Here is a 22422-nt window from a genome sequence, read left to right as displayed (position 1 = left end):
TATATCATTACGCCGCTATGACACCGTCTTCTTTATCTGATCAATACACCTCAGGGACTCGCATATGGTTCTACCATTAACATCAATGCTAGAATTTCAAAATACTTGAGTATTTCCGAGAACAAGCCGCAAAACGTCCTGACTCAAACTATAATAATGGAAAATGACATCACTCTGTCTCTTAACTGTCAAGTTATTACAGCAACTGCAGCCGCCTCTGTTATTTTATTACACATCAAACGACGCACTATACATGCATCACATGATCCACCATATCTGCTGTTAATTCCCATTGATCTTTGACAGCTGAGCATATTGGCAAACATATCGCAACCAAAAGGCACCTAATAGGATCAGCATTAAATAACCGATCGGCAGCCTAATAAAGTCGTGACAGATGGAAACATAACACACGGCTGGAAAGAAGGGGGGCTGAACTTGAACCTGGTGACCTTTCAGGCTCGGTGTGATCAATATGAGGATGCAAGAAGCCACAGCAAGGGATGCATGAGCACTGCTTATCAATATATGACGTTTGCAACTGCAACCCTTGTTCCCAGAGCTATAATGCCATGCTGGTTTCCACAGCAATCCGTTTGGAGGAGCGCACGCTACAGGAAGCGTGCAATAATCCCGCAGTGTGCTCCTACATCAATTGTTGATGAAAACACACACACTTCTCCCACAAGATCAGTGCTGCATGCAATATCCTGCACATTCCCTACATGCACAAAAAAGATGAGGTATGCAAGTATAGGGTAACATGGCCATATTTATAAGAATTATTGCTTTATTGCATCCCCTCCCCCTACATATGATAGAAAGCAAAACAAATTCCTGTCCTGAATTCGGTCTCGGCTCATTCGTCACGGTGAGCTCTACCTATCGGGGCTAATCCGGGTCTGCTGAAAGCACAACCCCCCCCCCATTCCCCACCACTGGCTCTGCCTGCGTCGCAAGATTGCATCTTTTATTTATCGCTGCTTGGCTTTATTTTTGCAGAGCATTCCATACTGGGATGCAATCAGCCAAGAAACCCTCCCTGTACGCACAGGCTTGTCATTTCCCATCGCTGGAGCTCGGAATGAGGCGCACACAAAGGGAAAAAGCGCTTCTCTCTGAATCAAAAGCAGAGAGCTCCACGTAGCCTGTTGGAAAAAGGGCAAGAGCCCTTGATCTTCCGAGACAGCCAGTCCGTTTTTAAGAGGCTCCAGGCCAGGAAGACACACAGGCTTGTGTGTATGCGTGTGTGCGCGTGCGTTCCTGAGAGCAGAGACCCATTTTGGCTGAAGGGTGAGGGCATAAAGCCCAGCTGAGGCGCCTCTCCTCAAGGAGGCTACGGACGTGGAGGAGGGGGGAATGGTCATGCAGAAAATTATGTTTGCTGATTACATTACAATTCAAATTAAGCAAAGGCACTAATGTGATTAAAATCTTGAATTGTTTCCAAAGGGCGGAGAGCCACGGCTAATTGCAGGGACTTTTAAAAACAAAGCTGGATAAAGTTGCAATACGACAAAACGGGTGAATCATTAGATATAGTGCTGAATAACGCATTTGCAGCAACTCTGACAATTTCGAGACTCACGCTGACGTCACAAGGGTCAGCTGGAACGTAGGGGCCATTTAAAAAAAATGAGGCACTGCGTCTTTAAATCGCCATTCCTCCCACCCCTTTCCCAAATCTTTTCCATTTAACAAGCAGTGAAAGAAAATAAAAAGCCTCTTTTGTTTCCCTTCCTTTTGGAGGGTGACAGAAATCTGAAAAGACACAAGCAAACATGAAAATGGGAACAAAGTGCCAATTTGAATAGGGATGCCTGACGGCTATTTGATATGCGCACCCACTAAATAAAAACCCAATAGTGTTTCGCTGCGAAAACAGAGGCTTTGCAATAAAAAAATATTCGCTTATAGCCTAGTACTGCTTTTTAGTTGACATGACAGCTCTACATCCAGAAGTAGACTTACTACGCCAATAATACCTCCCCCCACACGCTTTCACTTCAGAAAAATAAACAGACCAGACAACCTTCGCAAGATTTGACATTTCAGCCGCCATACGTGAAAATACACGATTAATACGCAAACACACCGACTAAAGTTCAACACCACACAACACAAATGCGACAGAATAACGAAAACAAAGCGTTTTAAACGCTGAATGGATCGCGCGACATCGAGCTCCACTTCCGCGCTGTTTATCTCGCGCGGATACATTGTAGCGCTTTTGTATTTAGAACGTTCGAAAATTTAACGATAAGTTCGAAACGAAACGTCATCCAGGCACCCTGTCGGGAGATTTAAACCCGTTGTAGTCCACCCTTTGTTCGATGCAAATTCAATAGTCCCTTTCATTCCGACTCGTGTTCCTCTTTTAAACGACAATCGAACGTTTTCTCTCGACCGTGTTGATGGTGACTGGAATATAAATAAACGTAAATATTTTCCAAGCCGCGGGGTTTACATCCACACTCACCGACTTGTAATACGTTGTCCACACAGCCGCTCTCCAGCAATGCGATGCCGCGTCGGAAAGGTAACCGCGTCTCGTCAACGCTCTCCCCGCTGGACGCGCTCTCCTCTCCGCCCGTGTTGAACGAGGAATACATGCAGATCTCCCGTTCGCTCCTCGGGAAAGACCAGTACACGATCCGCCGCTGTACGGGCTCCGGGATGCGCTCGAAACGCTCTTCCACCCGTTGGAACGGCCACTTTTCCGCTACTTTCCGCGCTGCAATGTCCAATAACGATTCGGGGCTCTGGGTTTTGCTAGATCCCCCTTGACCAGAACCCGAACCTCCGCATACGGTTCCACCGGCTCGCTGCCCCGGTCTACATGTCGTGCTATACCCGGGTCGGCAGCAGAGCCGTTTAGCTGGGGGCTGAACGCGCTCCGCCATGATCGCACTGCTTTAACGGCAAGGGCGGAAGTCGCCGTACTATATAAACGGGATAAGGAAAGGAAAAGGCTGCGACGCGCATCGATTGTTCGCCGTGTAAGGACAGCCTGGACTTATTTGGTCAAAGGGGCGGGGCTTCGGGGTCTTTGTGTAGACTAAATAAGAAATGGGCGGGGCCTGTGCGTCTGCAGCCGTGCTAAAAAAGGAATGGGGGGCGGAGTTATTGTTGGAGTCATAATGAGTGTCATAAGTTCACAACAGGAAGAGGCAAGAGAGGTTGGAATATACTTATTTTGACACTGAATTAATTTCACTTCTTAAATCTCTTCGTTATAATAAAAAAATCCCTAAGATGTAAAAGAAATATTTAAAGAAAATACATGTAGGCTACTTAAAAGCTTTCCTTGTATATTAATGCATTTTATTGTATCAATACAATTGTTGTGTATCATATGCCTTCTTGTCTTATCTATTTGTCATGTTATCCTTTGTTTTTTAATTGTTTTTGTATAATCATTGTTTTTTCTTTCCTTGTTTTTTTATCATATGTACATGTATTTGTATGTAATTCCTTGACAATGTTTTTATGTTATTGAGCATTAAAAAAGAATGAAGAAAAAAACGTTGTCCACAAACTAATGAAGGAAGTAGAGAAATCGTCGGGATTATAGGAAATTATAAATAAATAAGGATAAGGGATGGGTGGAGTCTCGAGCCTGGCTCCCACACTAAGTGACAAACTATACAAACATATATTTTCCTCCTGTATACAGATCTTTTTTTGTGTTTCCAAAATGTGTGCAACTACTGAGCAAGACACCTGATATTGGTGAGAAAAACTCTTTAACAAATAACTTAAAAATATCGTACATTCAAAAGAAAGAGCAATATTCATATACTGTACCGGACAAAAGTTTGGGAACATTAGGTTTTTTAATGTTTTTGAAAGTCTCTCTTTTGCTCACCAAGCCTGCATTTATTTAATTAAAAATACAATAAAAAAATAATATTGTGAAATATTACAATTTAAAATAGCTGTTTTCTATGTGAATATAAAGTGTAACTTATTCCTGTGATCAAAGCTGAACCAGTCTTCAGTGTCACATGATCCTTCAGAAATCATTCTAATATGATTTGATGCTCAAGAAACATTTCTAATTATTGTTTAAAAAAACATTAGCACAGTTTTAGCTGCTTAGTATTTTTGTGAAAACTCATTTTTCAGGATTCTTTGATGAATAGAAAGATCAAAAGAACAGCATTTATTATAAATGGAACTCTGGGTAACACTTTATTTTACAGTGTTCTTGTTACATATGTTACATGTAATTACCAAAGTAATAACATTAAATGATGCATAATTACATGCAATTAACCCTCAACCAAATCCTAATCCTAGCCTTACCCTATACTAAGTACAAAAGTGTAACCGAACTTTGTAATATTTATTAATTACATAAATGTATTTACTGTCTTTTTTTATCAATTTAATGTGCCTTTACTAAATAAAATTATTTTCTTTTATTTATTTTATTACATCTTACTTGCCCCAAACTTTGAATGGCAGTGTCTTATAATTTCCAAATTAAATTTATTATTAATAATAAAGCAGCTAAAACTGTTTTCAACATTAATAATCAGAAATGTTTCTTGAGCATCTAATAATCATATTAGAATGATTTCTGAAGGATCATGTGACACTGAAGACTGGAGTAATGATGCTTTGATCATAGGAATAAATTACACTTTACTATATATATACACAGAAAACAGTTATTTTAAATTGTAATAATGTTTCACAGTTTTTACTGTATTTTTGATCAAATGCAGCCTTGCTGAGCAGAAGAGACTTCTTTCAAAAACATTTAAACAAAACCTTAATGTTTCCAAACCTTTGACCGGTACTGTGTGTCATGAAACAGAAGGATTCCCGCAGGTAAAGTAACCTCAACACGTTAATTTGCAGAAGTATATGATCGTAACGATGGATGCAGGAGAGTAACTGATAAATATAGTGTTCAGGATGGATATCTGGATGAATACTGGTCTTATCTGTTGCAGGTTCTGAAATGGAGATGGAGGCAGAACACTGAAGACGGATGAAGGAAGCAGAACACTGAAGACAAATCATTCCTGTAGATAGGTTAGGAGTCGGGTAAAGAGTCGGGTAAGGAGTCGGGTTAATGAGTCGGGTAAGGAGTTAGGTAAGGAGTCGGGTAAGGAGTCGGGTAAAGAGTCCGGTAAGGAATCGGCTAAGGAGTTAGGTAAGGAGTCGGGTTAAGAGTCCGGTAAGGAGTCAGGTAAGGAGTCGGGTAAAGAGTCGGGTAAGGAGTCGAAGTCAGGTAAGGAGTCGTGTAAGGAGTGGGGTAAGGAGTCGAAGTCAGGTAAGGAGTCGTGTAAGGAGTGGGGTAAGGAGTTGGGTAAAGAGTCGGGTAAGGAGTCGGGTAAGGAGTCAGGTAAAGAGTCAGGTAAGGAGTCGGGAAAAGAGTCGGGTAAGGAGTCGGGTAAAGAGTCGGGTAAGGAGTCGGAGTCGGGTAAGGAGTCGGGTATTGAGTCGGGTAAGGAGTCGGCTAATGAGTCAGGTAAAGAGTGGGGTAAGCAGTCGGGTAAGGAGTCGGGTAAGGAGTAGGGTAAGGAGTAGGGTAAAGAGTCAGGTAAGGAGTCGGGAAAAGAGTCGGGTAAGGAGTCGGAGTCGGGTAAGGAGTGGGGTAAAGAGTCGGGTAAGGAGTCGGAGTCGGGTAAGGAGTCGGCTAATGAGTCAGGTAAAGAGTCGGGTAAGCAGTCGGGTAAGGAGTCGGGTAAGGAGTAGGGTAAGGAGTCGGGTAAAGAGTCGGGTAAGGAGTCGGGTAAAGAGTCGGGTAAAGAGTCGGGTAAAGAGTCGGGTAAGTAGTCGGGTAAGGAGTCGGGTAAGGAGTCAGGTAAGGAGTCGGGAAAAGAGTCGGGTAAGGAGTCGGAGTAGGGTAAGGAGTCGGGTATAGAGTCGGGTAAGGAGTCGGCTAATGAGTCAGGTAAAGAGTCGGGTAAGCAGTCGGGTAATGAGTCGGGTAAGGAGTAGGGTAAGGAGTCGGGTAAGGAGTCGGGTAAGGAGTAGGGTAAGGAGTCGGGTAAAGAGTCGGGTAAGGAGTTGGGTAAAGAGTCGGGTAAAGAGTCGGGTAAAGAGTCGGGTAAGGAGTCGGGTAAGGAGTCGGGTAAAGAGTCGGGTAAGGAGTCGGTAAAGAGTCGGGTAAAGAGCCGGGTAAGGAGTCGGGTAAGGAGTCGGGTAAGGAGTCGGGTAAAGAGTCGGGTAAGGAGTCGGGTAAGGAGTCGTGTAAGGAGTCGGGTAAGGAGTAGGGTAAAGAGTCGGGTAAGGAGTCGGTAAAGAGTCGGGTAAAGAGCCGGGTAAGGAGTCGGGTAAGGAGTCGGGTAAAGAGTCGGGTAAGGAGTCGGTAAAGAGTCGGGTAAAGAGCCGGGTAAGGAGTCGGGTAAGGAGTCGGGTAAGGAGTCGGGTAAAGAGTCGGGTAAGGAGTCGGGTAAGGAGTCGTGTAAGGAGTCGGGTAAGGAGTAGGGTAAGGAGTCGGGTAAGGAGTCGGTAAAGAGTCGGGTAAAGAGCCGGGTAAGGAGTCGGGTAAGGAGTCGGGTAAGGAGTCGGGTAAAGAGTCGGGTAAGCGGTCGGGTAAGGAGTGGAGTAAGGAGTCAGGTAAGGGTTCTTGGAGGGAACGACGAGACCAGTCAATGGTGAACTGCAGTGGGAAGAGTTATATAGTGCTGGATGATGATCAGTGAAGATTGGAGACAAGTGACAGCGATCTCTGTGATTGGGAAGTGCATGCAGGTGAGGGCCAGGGAGGATGATGGGAAATGTAGTGAGGAGGTGATGACTAGCTGGTGACCATGCCAGTATATATATATATATATATATATATATATATATATATAAAACATATTTTGTTTAATTTCAACCCTTAAATAATAAAATCTTTCTCTCAAAACATCTGTACACTAGTTTGAAAACCGCTGACCTAAAGGTAATATGGGCTAACTACTAAACTTTGGACATTCATAGATTTTACATTCCCAAATATAACGGCCTTGATAGCGTATTTGCTCATCATTTCTTTTATAAATATTTCTTCCCTTGTTCAAATCTTATATTTTATGAAGCTTTGCTAAAAGCTAAAAAGCTAGATAAATAAGATCAATTCATCTTAAATGTGCAGTGTAAAGGGAAAAGGTTTGCTCCCAATTTAAACGGATTAAACATATGCTCAGAGAATTATCCTCCACACATTCTGAAGATAAATCCATGCAAACTTTATGCCACATGTTAGGAGTCGGTTTTGTGAGTTATCATGCGTGTCTTTCATATTTGGCCTTTTTTAACTCTTATCTTTGCTACAGTAGCACAATAACACACGTTCAAATTAACTTGCTCATGTGGAGTAAAGCCTTTTTCATTTTCTTTCTAGTTGCTTCCTTGTACTGCATCTGATCAAGTGACAGATCTGAAGCCCACAGCAGGTGTCTGTGATAAAACTACAAAAGGAGAACTTACCACCTAACGAGAAAGAACGCTAATTTAATTTCATGCAAAAGTCTCACCGGTGATATTAAAAAGTGTGGCCTCAGGGTAAGTTTAATTGATTGAGAAATGTGATGTAACTAATTGCAACTCATTGGCGGGATGTTGTAATCTCCAGCCGATCAATGCAATGCATTTCAGATTAGCGTCCGCACAATTTGATCTTCCCTCATCTGTCATTGCAGATTTTTTTAATGGACACACGCAGCGTAGCATACGGGTGCCCTAGCGTTTAGTAGATTGTTTTTTTGATGAAAGCATGTGGTTCAGTTTAATACTTCTAAAAATGAAGCACTTATCTTTTTTATTTCATTTACTTAATTGTTTTTTATATATAATTAGTTTATATTTGCACTGTACACTGTTTTTTTAAACTATTAAAAGTTTGTTTACATGATAATGTCAAAAAATCACATGCACTTCAAATCATTCATAATAAACTCTCTTAGAAAAAAAGGTTCTATGTAGAACTCTAGGTTTCTTGACTTAATTTTAAAGAATCCTTTATGTCAAAAAGGTCTTATATAAGGAGAAATGTCTTAAAGTACCCCTGTAGTCAATAATTTTATCCCTTAAACGGATAGTTCACCCAAAAATGTAAATTCTGTCAGTATTTACTCACCCTCATGTCGTTCCAACCCCGTGAGACCTTCGTTCATCTCGGAACACAAATTAAGATATTTTTGATTAAATCTGAGAGCTGGATCACTCCTCCATAGGCTTCTAAGGGATTGAAACTTGTTCACCGAAAAGTTATTAAATACATTGTTAAAATAGTCCAAGTGACAGAGTACAGTGTACAGTGGCTCAATCTTAAGTTTATCAAGCGACGAGAATACTTTTTGTGCGCAAAAACAAACAAAAATAACGACTTTATTTCAACTATTCATTTCCTTCTCTGTGGGCCTCGAGTCAGTTAACTTAGTATGATAGCGTTGAGCTACGTCACACGTAGGCTCACTATTGGCCGACGCTGGTCATGTGTGTGATGTGTGTGACGTATAGCAACAGAAGCGCTATTACACTAGTGAACTCACTCGAGGCCCAAAGAGAAGGAAATGAATAGTTGAAATAAAGTCGTTATTTTGGGTTTTTTTTGCGCACAAAAAGTATTCTTGTCGCTTCATAAACTTAAGATTGAGCCACTGTAGTCACTTGGACTATTTTAACAAAGTCTTTCATAACTTTTCGGGGAACAAGTGTCAATCCCTTAAGAAGTCTATGGAGGAGTGATCCAGCTCAATATCTTAATAGCTCAATATAAGACAATATCTTGCCAATTTTGCTTGAGTCACACACAGACTTCAACATTCAGCATGCAAACCACAACAATGGTAACAAGTTTCATTTAAATTACTTTAATTAATTAGACCATTGCAATTTTATTTGCTGTCTCTTGTCAGTATAACCCCAATAACGATAGCAAATACAATTTTAATGGTTAAATAAAGCCAAAAATGGTAAAACAAAGCAATTAATTTATTCATGCCGCAATGCACTCTGGGAGTGCACTTCCTCAGATCACAGATAGAATTAAGTTGACAAAACTTAAATAGATTAAGTAAGAAGAACTTGATGTAATTAAGTTATGCTTACTTACTTAAATTAAGGCAACGAGTTTGCACAATTTAATTAAGTAAACTGAACTAATTAGTTTTTACGGTGTATGTTACATGTACTTACCATAGTAATAACAGTAAATTATGCATAATTACATGCAGCTAACCCTCAATCAAATCCTGAACCCTATAGTAAGTATATGCAGTTGCTTTATATTACTCAGATATATAATTACACTGTGGCAATGACACCTTAAAATAAAGTGTAACCAAATCTAATGAGTTTGTCCGTATAAAATAACTATCAATAAGCTGGTCAACATTGTTGCTTTACTCTTGAAAAGTTCAGGTTGCTCTGTCATAGAGGACAAACTTTTATTCATGCATATGGAGTTGTATCCTGGATAACTGCGCTGCTAATTAGGATAATTGATCAAAGGATCCGTACTGGCTTGGCCAAAACAAATCTGTTTGATCTGACAACATTTTGGCATCATGTAAATGACAGCTGGCAAAACAGAGAGTCTGGGGATTTGGACTGGCCCGAGTCCCCTGTTCTCTGATCTTTCCCATGTTTTTAATTATACAGACACACATATATTCACCAGAGCAAGACTATTTTGCTGGTATTAAACTCTAACACTTTTGTTTCCCTGTAAAGTGCGTCGATGGATTTACGACGGCATCGGCTCTTGTTTCAATTTCAGCAAGCGAAATGTCACATGTGCAAGCGTAACTATTTCAGGAATAAAACATTTATTCATTTGGCACTTTATTCCAAAGAGAAGTACAAGTGATTAAAAGAATAGTTCAAGTAACTAACTCGTTCATTATCTTCTCAGCCTCGTGTCCTTCCAAACCTGTGCTTTACCTTTTTCTGCGATTCTGTGAATATTTGTGAGTGTTTATGTTTTTCTTTTCCATATATTGTTCGTATGACTTGCGTGATCGATTCTTCTTAAGTCATATGATAACTTTGTTCTTTTTCAAACTTGGTGTGTCATGTTTAGTTACAAGACTCACTGATATTAAACCTGGCACAACACGTTTTCAAGGGCCATGTATGATTGTAATATTAAATATAATATAATATTTTAGTGTCATATTGATTTAATGTTGCAATGATTAAACAAAGTTTAAAAATATACCTGTTCTAACAGTGTTATTTTATATTTATTCATATTTTAAATTAGCTTTTATTTATATATTTTAGTTTCATTTTTAGTAATATCTTTATGTGCTTTTTTAATTTATTTTTATGTTTTATTTATTTAGCTATTTAGGTTAAATTTATTTTTATTTAAGTTTTAGTTAGTTTTAATTTATTTTTATTGAAATTATGGACCTGAATTAGGAGTGAAATGATACAGACGGCATTTTTTTCCCCATTATTTTATCATTTTTATTTCATTATAATATTATATAAGAAATACATTTCAGTTGATTTATGTATTGTTTTCAGCATTTTTCAATAAGATCAGAGTTCAATTATTTAATAATATTTAATACAAATAATTTTTTGTCATCTCAAGTTAGTTGAGAAGCACTAGTATAGATTAAAGCAGGTCAAGTATATACTGCATGTAAGTATGGCTTCATTCTGTTGGTCACAAACAAGAGAAGGGGAAGAAAAAACAAGCTAATTTTCTGCATTAGAACGCAACCCGAAGCTTCTGAGAATTGTGAGTAGCCACTAACGTTTTGCATTGTTCCCAAATACCTGTGTGAATCTCATTAGCATCCAGTAACCCCTCGTGGTGCCGAGCAATCGGACCAGCGCTGTCATATCTCTGCACTCGCACCACGCTGGGGAGAAAATGTATGGGCCTCATTTTGAATATCTTTATTATTGTTCCATCTTGCCCTGCAGACAGGAATATGGAGCAGATATAATGACAGAAGCGTTTCTCCCTGCGTGAGCCACTGTGAGGGGGCAGGAGAGGGCATTCATCTACACTCTTAGTCACGTGACCATGTTTTACATTCAACTTTGCTTTTGCAATAACTTTAGCTGCACATAATTCAGCTTTTAAAGGGGACCTGTTATGATTTAAAAGTCTTGATGTTGTTTTCAGGCTCAGTACTCCACAATTTCACGTTTAATTCGATGCCCTTTCTTTGTAATTATTTGTTAAATTTACTTGCAATTAACCGATTGAAAATTGTTTCAAAGTAAATCCTGCACTACAAATATTTCAATCATGCGTGGACTACTTTAAAGATGCTTTTTCATCCCTTTACAGAGTATCCGCTTTCAATGGAAGAGCAACTTTCTGCTTTTGACATGAAATAATGACAGAATTTAAGTGAACTATGTCTTTAAGTTTAATATTTTGGCTGTTTTTAAAATCAAATCAAATACGTAATCAAATAAGTATCTAAAATATGTTAATATTTATAAAATATATTTCCTTTGTGCATGCATGCTCACAAAAGCAGCAATAATTTAGTCTTTTTACACAAGATTCCAGAGCAAACAGCATTACGCAATGTACGTTTTCCATTCGGCCTTTTCCCTTTCTGTACGGAAAGCTATTTCTATCTAGTGCCATTGTCCTAATTGTTACACGCCAATGAATAGCTCTTTTATCATGCTCCTTTACATTCTTAAGCTGGATTTTTACATGGCCTGCTCCATCCACATGGACCAAAAAAATCTATTTAGCCCGAGTCATTTCTTTCCTTTGCTGGAGACTGCCTCGGCGAGAGATAACTAACGACACTTCTGCCAGTACCTAGGGATTCTTTTATGCCAGGCTCATTTGCATTCTGATTAGTATGCATGAAATTTCTCACTGAACTTTAATACCCTAACTGCTGCATAATACACTTTAATGAGCATAAAAGTGAGCTTGACAATTAAAACTCACATTAATCACTAAATGCTACACTCATGAAAGGAGTGGTGGGAGGGAGGGTGTCGTTGGGGGTGTTGGGGAAGGACTGGCGAGAGACGGAGAAACGCCAATGCAATGAACAAACAGTAATAGGAGGAATAGGGCGCAAAAGTCGGGGCTCTGACGATTTCTGATACCAGCATAATATTCATATGGTGTAATTAACTTCCATACCTTCCTAAACCCTAAACCGACCGAATATGTATCTGATATTCGTCAAGGCACCGGAAGTAAAAACGTTTATTTTGGATTTTTAACAATAACTTAAACAGCCTGTGAGCTACGAGGTTGTTAATTGATAGAATTTGCTTATGTTGAAGCCGTCAGCTCGAATTATTTGAACCTAGTTTTTAAATCTTCATGTTTAACTGTGGAATTTGTGGTGAAAAACTACATTACCCATGATGCTGTGCAAAAAAGTCCACCAATCAGAGAGTATAAACAAGGAAAATCCACCAAAACAGCTCTCTAGCTCCGCCCACTTTTATGAATCCATATGATCTCAAAACACTTAGCTATTTGTATATATGCGTATTTTGCAATAAACTTAAAATATATGGTTTATATTTCTCTATAGCTTTTGAATTCAGTTATGCTGTTCGCAATGCTTCATGGGATTGTAGTTCTTTCCCTCATTAAAGCCATTAAGCACAGTCTTGTACCTTTGTATTTTTCTCCATTTTTTTTTTTTTTTTTTTTTGGTTTCAAATCAAAGTTTGGTTTGCTTAATTTTGGTAATGAAGACTTATTATAAAATAAAATGGGAGAAATAAATGGAAATAATACATCTGGAAACAACGCCGCTGAAAAAGTACAGGCTCTACCGGACTCTATAGAGCTGAACGGTTAACGCCCACTTTAGAAAAGTATTTTCCCCATTCATTTTTTCCATTGCTATATTTATCAGTTCTACGCCAATACACTACTCCTCCCTTGATGCTCTGCAAATGATGTCATCGAAGAGCTGCAGTGATGACACGAACCAGGAAGTACACATCCCTCAACAAAAACCCAATAGGATTTTTACATTGCCCTTTAAATTATTAAATCTGAATATAGTAGTTTTAGAGTAGAGAGACTTTAATTCCATTTCCATGGTATCAACGACTCCCTGATTGGTCGATTCTCTCTTCAGAATGATGGGTAATAATTCACGTGTTCAATAATTTATCCTTGTTTCAAGTGAACTCGTATTTTATTTAAAATTTCTTCTACATTTTGTTCGTTTTGTTCATGTTTTTTGAGGATGAGGGCATTTCAAATAACTTTTTGGGAAGCTTCTACCAATTTGATTGGATTTATATCGGACACATGTCGTTTGCAGAGTAGCGCCCGTTATACGCTCTGCAAGAAATACCCTATACAGCATACTGCAAAAAAAACAAAAACTTTTGCTATCCTTGCCTGGGAGCTGGGATTCATTCTGGATTACACCAAACGAATCATTTGCCCATGCAGACAAAGAAAAATGAGGGAATTAGCCTTTTCACAGCTCTCATTTTCTGTCGGTAGCATATTGTGTTGTTTGAAACTCTTGAATTTAATAATCCTCTTCAGCCATGCATTTGCACATACAGATTGTGCACTGGCAAATGCACAATGCATTCAGGCATGCTTTAGCACACGTGTGCACACATGCATACAGACATGTGCTCTCACATCCCCCCTCATATGAAGACTCAAACCACTGGGCAATATGTGCGCCTACACGAGCTCAGCTTGATCCAGATGGGCTGAATCACACCCTCTTCGTCTGTGAAACCAACACTACCCGCTCAGACAAGAAAAGATCCTATAGACCTGTGCATATACTGTATATACAGCATTTTTGTGCGAGTATGTCGCTGTTTATTTGGGTGTGTGCGCATGCTAGCAGTGCAATGTTTAAAACATAACCTCCATGCACAATTTATGATGATGCACCATGGCTCTGACAGCGCATGGCTTATTAGACGGCCGGACCCCGAGGCCCTGCTCTTAGGATACTCAGCTATAATGGACAAATGTGCTCCACAGATTTATGTATGTAAATGCAGGATGGGGGAGTTGCCTCCCGCTGCAACGGCTCATGCAAATCTGCACTGAGGATGAAAAAAAAAGGACAAAGGAGGGGCAAATATTCCTCGAAATGCCTGGACTATCCGACTATATGTGTGGGTTGCTTTAATTAAAATTGGAGCTTTGCTGTGACATTATTGTGTGACAAACATCATACGTGGCCTATATCCGTTTGATTTGATTAGCAAGGGCAATGCAATTTGTAGTAATCCTGTATCTGGCAAAAACACCTCAAATTCCGTTAATTGCATCATATCAGAACATACTGAACCATTACGCTTGATTTCAGAAGCTGGAAACTGTGAAATTATTGACCTGAATTGGGAGAGAAATGGTAAAGACTGCAATCTTTGACTATGATGCACTTAAAAAAGCATGCTAGGGTGTTGTCATGTGGTTGCTAGTGTAATCAGGATGATTGCTAGGTGGTTGCCGAGTCAAAAGAGCCACCGTCAAATGTCTGTGATTTTTGTCCCCAAATATGGTTTGTTTATGTGATTTTCATCCATCCTGTTTTATTGTCCACTAGTATGAACGTAAATACTAGTGAATCCAAAAATTTAAATTTACGTAAATACCACAACGTAAAAAAAAATAAAAAAAAACTTTGGCTATTGAAGACATGTAAACAGTCAGTGATAAAATTAGAACAAAGAAACTAACTACAAGCAATAGCACAAAGAAATAGACCAACCAGAAAGACTTCAAGCACTAGAAATAAAAAATAGTCTACATAAATTGCATAAAGTAAGCAAATGTATAAAACACTGCATATCTTCACTATGTAAATTAAATATACATTTATTGTTATCAAAGGGAGAAAAAAAATTATTCAGTCAAGAGCATTGAGAGATTTTTCATGATTAAAGGGTAACTAAACCCTAAACCAACTTTTTTTAGTTAATGATCTGTAAGAATGGGGCTTTATTAGTACTGTTCATTGATTCGAGTAACTTTTTTGACATTTGTGTATAAAGTGTTTTAATTCTACAAAATATGGTGTAAAAACGTCTGAGTGCTGCCCTCTTCAGGTTGAACGGTGGCTACTGCAGTTGGATTTTCCTATTGGATGTTTGGGGTGGTTCGTGACGTAAGGGGTTGTTGGTGACGTAGGCAGGTTCCATACAAAGAGATGCGTCTCAGGTGCCGGCCCCCTCCCCTCCGCTGGGCTCTGCCCACTTTTCCAGCATTTTTCAAATATTGCCAGTGGGTGGAGTCAGGCTCTGACCAGGGGTTTAGTTACCCTTTAACATGACACTTAATGACACAGATGACTCTTTCAGACCGAATGCATGGATCCAATATACTGATACACATGCGTTTTCTGTTTATCTTCACTTAAGACATAAATGACTGTGTTTACTAAGATACTCGCAAAGACGCATTCAAACGATAAGCTTTCTTGACTGCACACAGCAACATCACATGAGTGTAACGTAACTGCGACAGAAGTCCAAAATCTCTACCATTTCTACCGTTTAATCGTGTCTAACGGTATATTGCCCACCCCTAGCGTAGTTTTTGTTAAAGTCCCACTGACGTGCCTTGAAACGCACATCGTTATTCAATGTGTTGATGTCATTTCCACTGAAACAGAAGAAGGGGCGGGGCATATCAAGATGCCCCTCCCCGTTTTTTAAAATAGGCTATAGCGTTTCGTTTATATCACAGCTCAGTAAAACTGCAGTTTCCTTCTAATATTTAACCGTTTCTACTCCTGATCTCCTCCATATCGCTTTAAATTACAGCATTATGTCCAGCATTCAAATGGATCCGATTAGTTTTCTGGTCTGCGGCGACTCGCTGATATGATCGTGTCTCTGAACCGAAGCAGTGGTGGTTCTCATGACTCTAATGTGAAACCAGACTTCATTCGCCCCAATGGAAAGCATATTTACACTGTCTGAATCATTCCCTATCGCCTATATGCACTAATTCACTAGTGCAATGCCATTCATCATGTGGAAAATAGTAAATGAGTGAAGAGTGACCGATTTCAGTCGCACCTTTCTATTTATAATGTAAGGGCGGAGCTTCAGATTCTAGAGAGCAATTGATTGGACAGAAAATCTGATGAGAAGCTGAAGTGCAGAGTGATGTCATCAAAATCATTGATCCATATTGGTGGAAGTGAGAGACTGTAAGTTGAATGTTGAATGCTTATATCTTACAAATGCAAATTTTGTAATTGTTTTGGAGCACACAAGGCTAAAATATTCATACTAAAAGCCGAAAAATTTCTATATATAGTACATACTCTCCATATCGGTTTAAGTGTCAATGTTTTATTCTTACAGTTTGACTTTTGTTCAAATGACTAACTCAAAGTGTAAGTAATAGTTCTAGTGATGCTTCATGTTGTTGAATAAAAAGTTTGTCATGCTATTCAAAACAAATAACTGTTACTGATATTTTATCCATTGTGTGTGTTCGGTTAAGCATATGTTCCTGTTTTTGAACAAAAGTAGAATGACCAAGCATTGAAAGCTCTCTGCAGTGTATTATATTGCATTTGTTAGCCTGATTCTAGTGTGCAGTGCACTAGAACAGGACCTGATTGAAAGCAGGCTCCGTCGCCCTTTAGCTGTAAGTCACTGTCAGAGGGCGTTTGCATTATTAGTTCAGCTGTAACGCTGCACTATACTCAGGGACGACCTGTGTTTCATTATTGTCTGTTTACTTATTCAAAGCGCACTATAGTTTAAAGAAACGCTGGTGTTCAGGCTACGGTGAGTGTTGTCTGGCTCTGGTGCTTCTCTTGTACCTGTGGATTGGTTCAGGAGCTGGGGGTGACAGGGTGTGGAGAGTGTGAATCTGCCAGGTTTGTGGGAGGCTGGGTGTGAACAAGCTGTCAGAATAACCATATTCATTATATTTTCCATAAAAGGAGCCTCCCCCACCCGCGCTTATGATTAGTTATTCTTTCATATCCTCCAAAGGGCTCTGGAACCCTACGAATTCAGCTAAAGATACGTTTTATTTAGCAGTGTGCACTAAAGCAAGCATGACTAAAGAGTGCATTAGTGCCCAATTTTTCAGCGACGTTGGTTGCGGAAGCATTGTTTTCATTCATTTCTCCAATAGGGATACATTTTTTTTTTTAAAGTTTACGTTGAAGGTGAATCACAACATTACAAGCAAAAAAAGTATTTAGAAAAATTGACAAATACACAAAGGTACAAGACTGTGTGCTTAACGGCTTGAATGAGGGAAAGAACTACAATCCCATGAAGCATTGCGAACAGCATAATCAAACGAGAAATATACTCATTTAAAAATATTGATTACATATATAAAAACTATATTTTAAGTGTACTGAAAAAATATGCATAAATGCATATTTTGAGACTGTATGGGGAGATGCGCCCTAATTCGCACCCAATTTAAAATCCTCCACATTTTATTTCATTTAATTTGTAAAGAAATGTAGTAGCAGGTTGATCATTCGTGGGTCTTTCATGCGGAGACTCTCCTCATTTGTTTGCATAAGGATGCTTTTAAAAGATTACCAAACATATCTTTATAAAAGTTCACGTTGTTGTTGCAGATGGAATATAACACCGATAACATTAAATACATTTTTTTATTAGGTTAAATGTTGATTATTAGTCACTCAAACCTCTTTATCTAAAACTCTTCACTTAACCATCGGTCTTGCACATCCGCCATGTTTGTAGTTTTTAAACACTTTTTATTCGTGTTTGTAGTTCTGAACCTAATCCTCCTCCAAAGCGCAATGGGTTGTGGGCAATATTAACTGAAAATAGTAGACCATCTGGAGACTTTTGGCATACTCTTTTCAACATACTATGCTTTGGGACACACTTATTAATCTCACATACTGTATACTATTTAGGATGTATACTAGTATCCGAATTGGGACACAGAGTGAATTCAGGGAACTACACTGCGACCAAAATGGTCGCATATGCGACCTTTTGAAATGCCATTGCGACCCTAATTTTTAATGGGTCGCAAATGTATCACCGTTTGATTATTTTTGTACCTACCTAATGTTTTAGGCAATATGCTATGATTTACTATGAGCATTTATTAAAACAGAAATGTGTATTTTAAGAATACGTTTTATAACGCGCTCTGAGCATTCAACACATCAAGTTGGCTTCGCGGATTCGCGCTTGTTTAACTGAGAGAACGAGCAGAGAGAGTGAAAGCCCCAGTCGCGCGCGCGCTCTCTCTCCCTCCCTCGCTCATAATAATGAATTGAGTTGACTGAATATCTTTGAGAATACACGATGGTTAAAGGTCGGAAGACCGAAGTTTTTTTTTTTCTGAACTACCACTGGTTGTGAATTGTGCTAAAATAACGTTGCCTCATCTTCTCTGAAAAGCTTTCCACACATTCAGATGGCATAAACCACTCTTTCAATAAACAAAACAAAAAATCTATCTGGTGATGAAATGTTTTCTGTGTTGAGACAAATCTTGTGCGATGTCCTATACTGCCTGGATAATCACACAACGTGTGCCGTGGTCCGTTAATGACACGTCCGATTCGCGAACTGACTCCTTTGAACCGATTCACTTTAATGAATGGTTAAAATAACAACTGATCTGTCCAACACTGAACTCAAGAGTCATTCTAGAATGATTCATTCTTTCCAAGTAGAGCTATTCAAGTCATCTGGTGAAATTGTTTTTATATCGCAATATATATCGCAGAAAAATCAAATATCGCAATGTCATTTTTTTACCAATATCGTGCAGCCCTACTGTAAATTCTGTGGGCCTTCAATTGCAGGACTGTCCAAATTTGTAACTGCGTCAAAACAATTCAAACACGAATCATTGAAGCTTCACAATGACATATTATATTTATTTTACTTTTCCTTAAGAGTTCAGAAGTCTGCCCATCTGTGCCAACCATAGCATGGTGAAATCCAAAAGAAATTAATTTAGCACTTTATTGTGTAGGCTACTGTATTTTCTATTGCAGTAAATCTATCCCAACCATTTTTAAAGAAAACAAGAAGGCATGTGTTTTAAAAGATGGAGAGTAAAATAAAAAGCACATCTGTATGCAATACAGTTTCACTATTGGTCATTATTATCCAGAGCGGCTTACTATATAAATAATTTGTGCGACCAAATCATGTTTTGCGCTAGTAACTGAAAAAGTTAGTAGCGCAAGTGCCACCAGTGGAAAATGTTAGTGTAGTTCCCTGGAATTTATTAGATCATTAGCGGTGCTTCATGGGAGTGGGCGGGGCTAAAGAGCTCTTCTGGTGAAATTCACTAGTCTTTCTTGACTCTGATTGGTGAAATGTTCTGCACAGCATCATGGGTAATGTAGCTTTCCCACCACAAATCCCCACTGTTAAACATGATTATTTTAAAACTACGTTGAAATATTGCGAGCTGACGGCTTTAAAGGAAACAACAACTGTTGATTAACAACCTTGTAGCTCACAATAGGGCTGTCTTTAAAGGTTTATAAGCTAAAACTAAAAATAATTTTTCCCGATGGAGATTTTACTTCTGGAACCCGACTGTTGCACTCCATTGCTATTGCTTATTTTAGCGCATAATTCTCAGAGTTTGTGCTACAGACATCAATGATACTCTGGTTTCTCTTTTTCTGCTTTCCTTGAGACTCCCACTACTTGCATGCTAATGGCGAGCTTTAAGAAGACTTCAGCGAGAGGGTGCATGTGTTGCTCGGGCACCTGCTCTCTCCCACCAATTTCCTTTGTGATAAGTGATGCAGCAAAGGTCGTCATGGTTACGACCAGCCTATCTTTAGCCAGATAACATTTGAATGTTTGCAAATGATGACTGCAGAGCAACTTCTACAAAAGTCTGCTATATTTTTGATGAGTCTGCTTTCACTTTTGATGCTTGATGCTTGCAATTCGTTTGTAAATAATAAAGATTCATTAATAATAGAAATTCACAGTATTTGGTCACTGGATTTACAGAAATCATGTCACTCAAGAAGTGTTTTCTCAACATTGCAACACTGCAAATAGGGCCTAAAATGTGGCCACAAATGCCATGCATATTTTTTTACCAGCCATGAAACAAATGAATCCTTATTAAATTACAAAAGTTATTCAGCCAAGAACAGTGAGTGATTTTTTCTTTGTCTTTGGTTGTTTGATTACCATTAAAAACACAGACAGCAGAAGGAATATTAGGCTGCTGTCACTTTAAGAGCTAATGCACAGATCCAATATACTGTTACACATGCATTTTATTTCCCTACTGTTTACTTTCAGTTATGACATAACTGATTGTGTTAACAAGGATACTTGCCAAACACAGGCATTTTGACAGTTTTGTTTTTAATATGCCTGTTCAAGCGCAAGAAGATCAGTTTAGAGTTCATGTGCTTCTTGATCTTGAATCAAGGGTGGGTGGTGATGGCGCAGTGGATAAGACACATGCCTTTGGTGTGAGACACCCGGGATCGAATCCACTGTGAGACACCAATGTGTCCCTGAGCAAGACACTTAACCCCTTGTTGCTCCAGAGGCGTGCGACCTCTGACATATATAGCAATTGTAAGTCGCTTTGGATAAAAGCGTCAGCTAAATGAATAAATGTTGAATATTTAAATTGGCAAGGCTTAAACTGTCAACTGTCCCAAGCGTCGTTCATGTTCTCACAACATTGCATTGTTAGACGTTGGCCAACTGCCGAATGACAACGCTTCATATTCTCGCCAACACCGATTTTTACTAGCATTTGGCGCTTGGCGAGTGTTGATTTTAGGCCCTGATTGCATATCTAATCAACTCCTGACGAATAATATTAATTATTATTTCAATTATCACTCAGTGAGTCATTCAACCATGTATTACTGTCTTTGGAAGGCTTTAGTCTTTCAAACACATTCAAATGTACAAATTCACATCATTTCATATTTACATCCAATGCAGGGATTCCCCAACTTGTTTGTCAGCTGAAACTCTTTGACCTATAGTTGAGCTGAAATAACCTCTGATATTTTAAAGGGGCATTTACATGACACCGTTAAAGACTAAAGAAGGAAAATCTTTCATTCGTTTTGGACATTAATTTACACAAGTGTTTTGGGTGCTTGAAAACGCAAACACGGTACCGCACAGGTTAACGATTCCGTTATTGTTTTGGTGTAAACTACAAAAACACAAATTTGTGAAACCGTTGACGTCATGTGCATGAGTATTATGTTTTCAGTCTATAGACGCTTGGTTTTTCTTTACAAAGTGGTGTCGCCATCTACTGGCCTGGCATGAATAACACAGCGTTTTAGTCGTTTTCGCAAATCCGTGTGAACACCCAAAGGGAAAACTTTTCTATAGTTGTCGTGTAAATGTACCCTCAAGTTAATAAGTTCACTTATTGGGTTCAATCAATGTGATAAACGAGTTCTACAGTAATGATAAAATGTTCTAATGATAAAAGTAATCTAAAAGTAATCAAAAATTAGCCAAATTATATTATCTTAAATGTGTGATGTAATAAATTATGTTACCAACAAAAAATTTGGGATCAGTAACCGACTACAATTTGTAAGTAATTTACCCAACAGTGATTATCCCATTCTGAAACATATTTTAAGCATCTGTGAAACACTGGGTCAAGGGTATGTGGATAATATACAACTACAATACAACTACATACAACATTTTTTAAAGATTCAGAGCTGTTGTTTCATCTGAGGAAGCATTAGCTTGAAAGTTATCTCACACATGCCTCATATTTATTTTATTTTTATTTATTTAACCTTTATATAACCAGGAGGTCCCTTGAGACTGAAATCTCTTTTTCGAATATTGTTCTCTATTTAAATTTTTTTTTAAATGCATTATTTTTATGCAATGCTTTTTATTGTCAAACAGTGATCAAGTCTCAGAAATCTCAATTAGGCAAACAACAGAAATCTGCTCAAGTGTGTTTGGAAATATAAATGTATAATGCGCCAAGATCGCCATCTAGTTTTAATAATTGAAGTGCATATATTGTGTTAGGAGGTAATTCAGCTGTGCATTCTGCATTAAAGATATTCTCATTTAGATTTTACTTTATTATCAAAGTGTCGGATAGTAATTGAAAGGATTGTGAATGTATAAATATTTAATATCCTTCTTCCCAATTTTGCAGTGCAAACGGAGGCATTTGCACCCAGAAAGCGCTATATTAATTTTTTAGTTGCTTGAATAATGAAGGAAAGGCTGTTTGGGGCGGTGCAACTCTGACAAACTCATTTAAAATGAACTTAAGGCTCAGGTTTTTTTTTTAATACATTAGATATTTATCTCTGCGTATTCCTTTGGACAGCACAAGGTCGTTCTTTTGAATCGTAAAATCTTGCACGCGATGTGCTGTTTTAGATGCATGGTTTATCTTTTCTTGTATTTCATGCACTTTGAACTCATCTGAAGCATGTTAGACTGTGATATTATAAGTGATGGTTACTGTCGCATTGGTGGGAATAGCCA

The 22422-nt window shown here is 38.6% G+C and overlaps 1 protein-coding gene across 2 annotated transcripts in view; it reads right to left on the bottom strand.

Moving 5' to 3' along the window:
* The window catches only part of LOC143750621 (zinc finger SWIM domain-containing protein 6), a 104187-nt gene extending 93284 nt beyond the window's left edge, over window positions 1–10903 (bottom strand). Inside the window, exon 1 of one of the 2 annotated variants that reach the window (XM_077243783.1) lies at window positions 10741–10903. In XM_077243783.1, the coding sequence (XP_077099898.1) occupies window positions 10741–10852 (112 nt within the window). In that variant the 5' untranslated portion in view covers window positions 10853–10903. Of the gene's footprint in view, window positions 1–2479; window positions 3027–10740 lie in introns of those variants that run through there. The other variant, XM_077243782.1, reaches the window with a different exon arrangement.
* Between the last annotated feature and the right edge of the window lie 11519 nt (window positions 10904–22422).

The sequence above is a fragment of the Siphateles boraxobius genome, unplaced genomic scaffold, assembly GCF_051911475.1.
Source record: "Siphateles boraxobius isolate OS27281-9 unplaced genomic scaffold, OSU_SipBor_1 25, whole genome shotgun sequence".
Taxonomy (NCBI): domain Eukaryota; kingdom Metazoa; phylum Chordata; class Actinopteri; order Cypriniformes; family Leuciscidae; genus Siphateles; species Siphateles boraxobius.
The sequence above is the reverse complement of the archived record's forward strand: the minus strand, read 5'-3'. Positions and strand labels throughout refer to the sequence as shown.